This window comes from Nicotiana tabacum, chromosome 14 (assembly GCF_000715075.1).
Source record: "Nicotiana tabacum cultivar K326 chromosome 14, ASM71507v2, whole genome shotgun sequence".
Classification (NCBI taxonomy): Eukaryota; Viridiplantae; Streptophyta; class Magnoliopsida; order Solanales; family Solanaceae; genus Nicotiana; species Nicotiana tabacum.
The window spans coordinates 116998488-117000803 of record NC_134093.1 but is presented as its reverse complement, the minus strand read 5'-3'; the positions used below and the strand labels follow the sequence as shown (position 1 = coordinate 117000803).

Below are 2316 nucleotides of genomic sequence, written 5' to 3'. Positions count from 1 at the left end.
TTTCGCTAGATCTCTATCCTTCTCGGTCTCGACCTTAGCTGGTTTCGATCTCGATCGATCCCTGAATCACGAACTAGGCAATATTTATTCATGTAACGATCCAATATAACTTGGGATTGAACCTCGAACTACCACCCCGATCTCGATTAACCATACAAAATCAGGCAAGAATGAACCCGATTTTGACCGTATATAAAACTAGAGAAAGAATGAACATGAGAAAAGGGAACAACTTAGTGGAGTACATATCATTCTCACAGCTTTCTTATTTGGTCATTTTCACTATTCTTATTTATATTACAGAGAGAGACCAAATGAAAAATGATCCCCTCAATTTCAATGTACTCAACATCGTCTTTGAAGTTATCAGGTTAGTCGACAACTATATTTTTCTTCGTTTCTAGACAACAACAACAACCCCAGTAATTTCTCACAAGTGAGGTTTGAGCAGGGTAAGATGTACGCATTCTTACCCCTACCTTAGAAGGACAGAGAAGCTGTTTCCGATAGACCCTCGACTGGATAACAGATAATAAAAGTAATGGCAACAAGAAGGAATAACAACAAGATAAAAAATACTGAAGCCAAGAAAGCAGTTAAACTCTAGGTAGTAATAGCAATCTATGAATAAAAGGATATCATACAATTTTATTCCTCCACCCCGATTTATGTAGCAATGTTCGAATTTCGAGAGTCAAACGAGTTCTCTTTGACAACAATTTTTTTTCATATGCTTTTTAAATATTTTGAATTGTTAATAATTGTGACTGATAGTATTTTTATGTAGTTTTCATATATATAAATTTTATATAAATTTTTTTTATAGATTCTATGTCCGATTTCATGATTAACATTAAAAAGTTTGACTCTAGAAATCGGAATTATGACACATAAATTGGGACGGAGGAGGTAATATGTTTCACAGCATCTTCTTTCATTAGAGGTATTATCTTTAATTTCATTTTCTTAACGGCGTTATGAGTCTTAAATGTATGCACTCTACAATTTGTGAAGATGATTACTCCTAACTTAATAAGTGAAAGACAATTTATTAACCCCATTAATACATATAGTATATTGGATCAAAAATTTGAAGCAATAGATTCTTGAACAAAAGAGAAAGAAGAAAAATATAAAAAATAAAATACTTTTTCATTCTAACTCTTGTATCTAATGATAATTTTGCAGTGCATATGGGACTGTTGGAATGTCAATGGGCTATAGCTGTGCAAGGCAAATAAAACCAGATGACCATTGCAAGGATGCAGCATATGGATTTGCTGGGAAATGGAGTAATATGGGAAAGTTCATTCTGATTATTGTCATGTTTTTCGGAAGGCTGAAGCAGTACAATAAAAGAGGTGGCAATGAGTACTTGATTGGAAATCGGTACTTGCAAGGGTTGGAAAGTATTATAACATCTAAATGATTACTTGCCCCTATAAGTAAAGCTAGTGTATATTAATTGTTGGTTCGGTGGTGAAGTTCTTGTGAGTTGTTATTTGCGTGTGTCAACGTTGATTCCAGAACCTGTCTATTTGTTCCATGACACTCACTAGTTTGAATAGATGTGCCTTTTATTTAATGGATTATAACTAAGCTGTCAGAGGAATGGTGGTTTTGATTAACAAAGACAGCATTTCTTTTAATTTTCTCTTTTTGTTTAATTATTTATTCTTTGTTTATTATGTTGAGAAATACTGTAAATAAAGAAGAAGGTAAAGGGAAAAAGTTTAGAAACTTAACCATCCACAGAATACAGAATAACTATGTATGATTTTATAATAGTTATACATTAGCATCATTACTAAAACAGGAATTAGCGACATGTTAATAACTCATATAAAATTCACAACAGCATTAATATAAATAACCACTCTACCTAGATAAGGTAAGGGTAAGATTTGCGTACACTAGACCCCGCCTTGTAAGAATTCACTAGGTATGTTGTTGTTGAAAGTAGTATTATGATTGTAGATTAAGGCGAAAATTTCAGATCTGTGCTGAATCCCAGGTCAATTTAGAAATCTTTGGAGTAGGTCAAGTAAACTTTTTTCTGTGTTCCAAAGAAAAACAGAGAGAAATACTATGCCCGAAAAGTGAAAGTTTCAAGAAATGAATGAATAAGAAACTGGCTTTCTTCATGGTAAAAGCTGAGGTAGGAAGGTGCAAATTGCAGAAGAAAAACGTATATAGCATTAGCTATTTTATATGGATTTCACAGTTCTTGCTTTTTATATACCACCTGTATATACTTTGCCTTCTTGTGGATTGTTCCTGGACCTTAGTCTTTCCTCCATAGTGCAATTATTAGGC

The 2316-nt window shown here is 33.2% G+C and overlaps 1 protein-coding gene across 1 annotated transcript; it reads left to right on the top strand.

Moving 5' to 3' along the window:
• The first annotated feature begins 215 nt into the window (after positions 1-215).
• LOC142169106 (cation transporter HKT1;3-like) lies at positions 216-1429 on the top strand. Its single transcript, XM_075230317.1, has 2 exons — positions 216-370; positions 1189-1429. Exons 1-2 carry the CDS (start codon positions 216-218, stop codon positions 1427-1429), a joined length of 396 nt encoding a protein of 131 aa, XP_075086418.1.
• Positions 1430-2316: the final 887 nt, after the last annotated feature.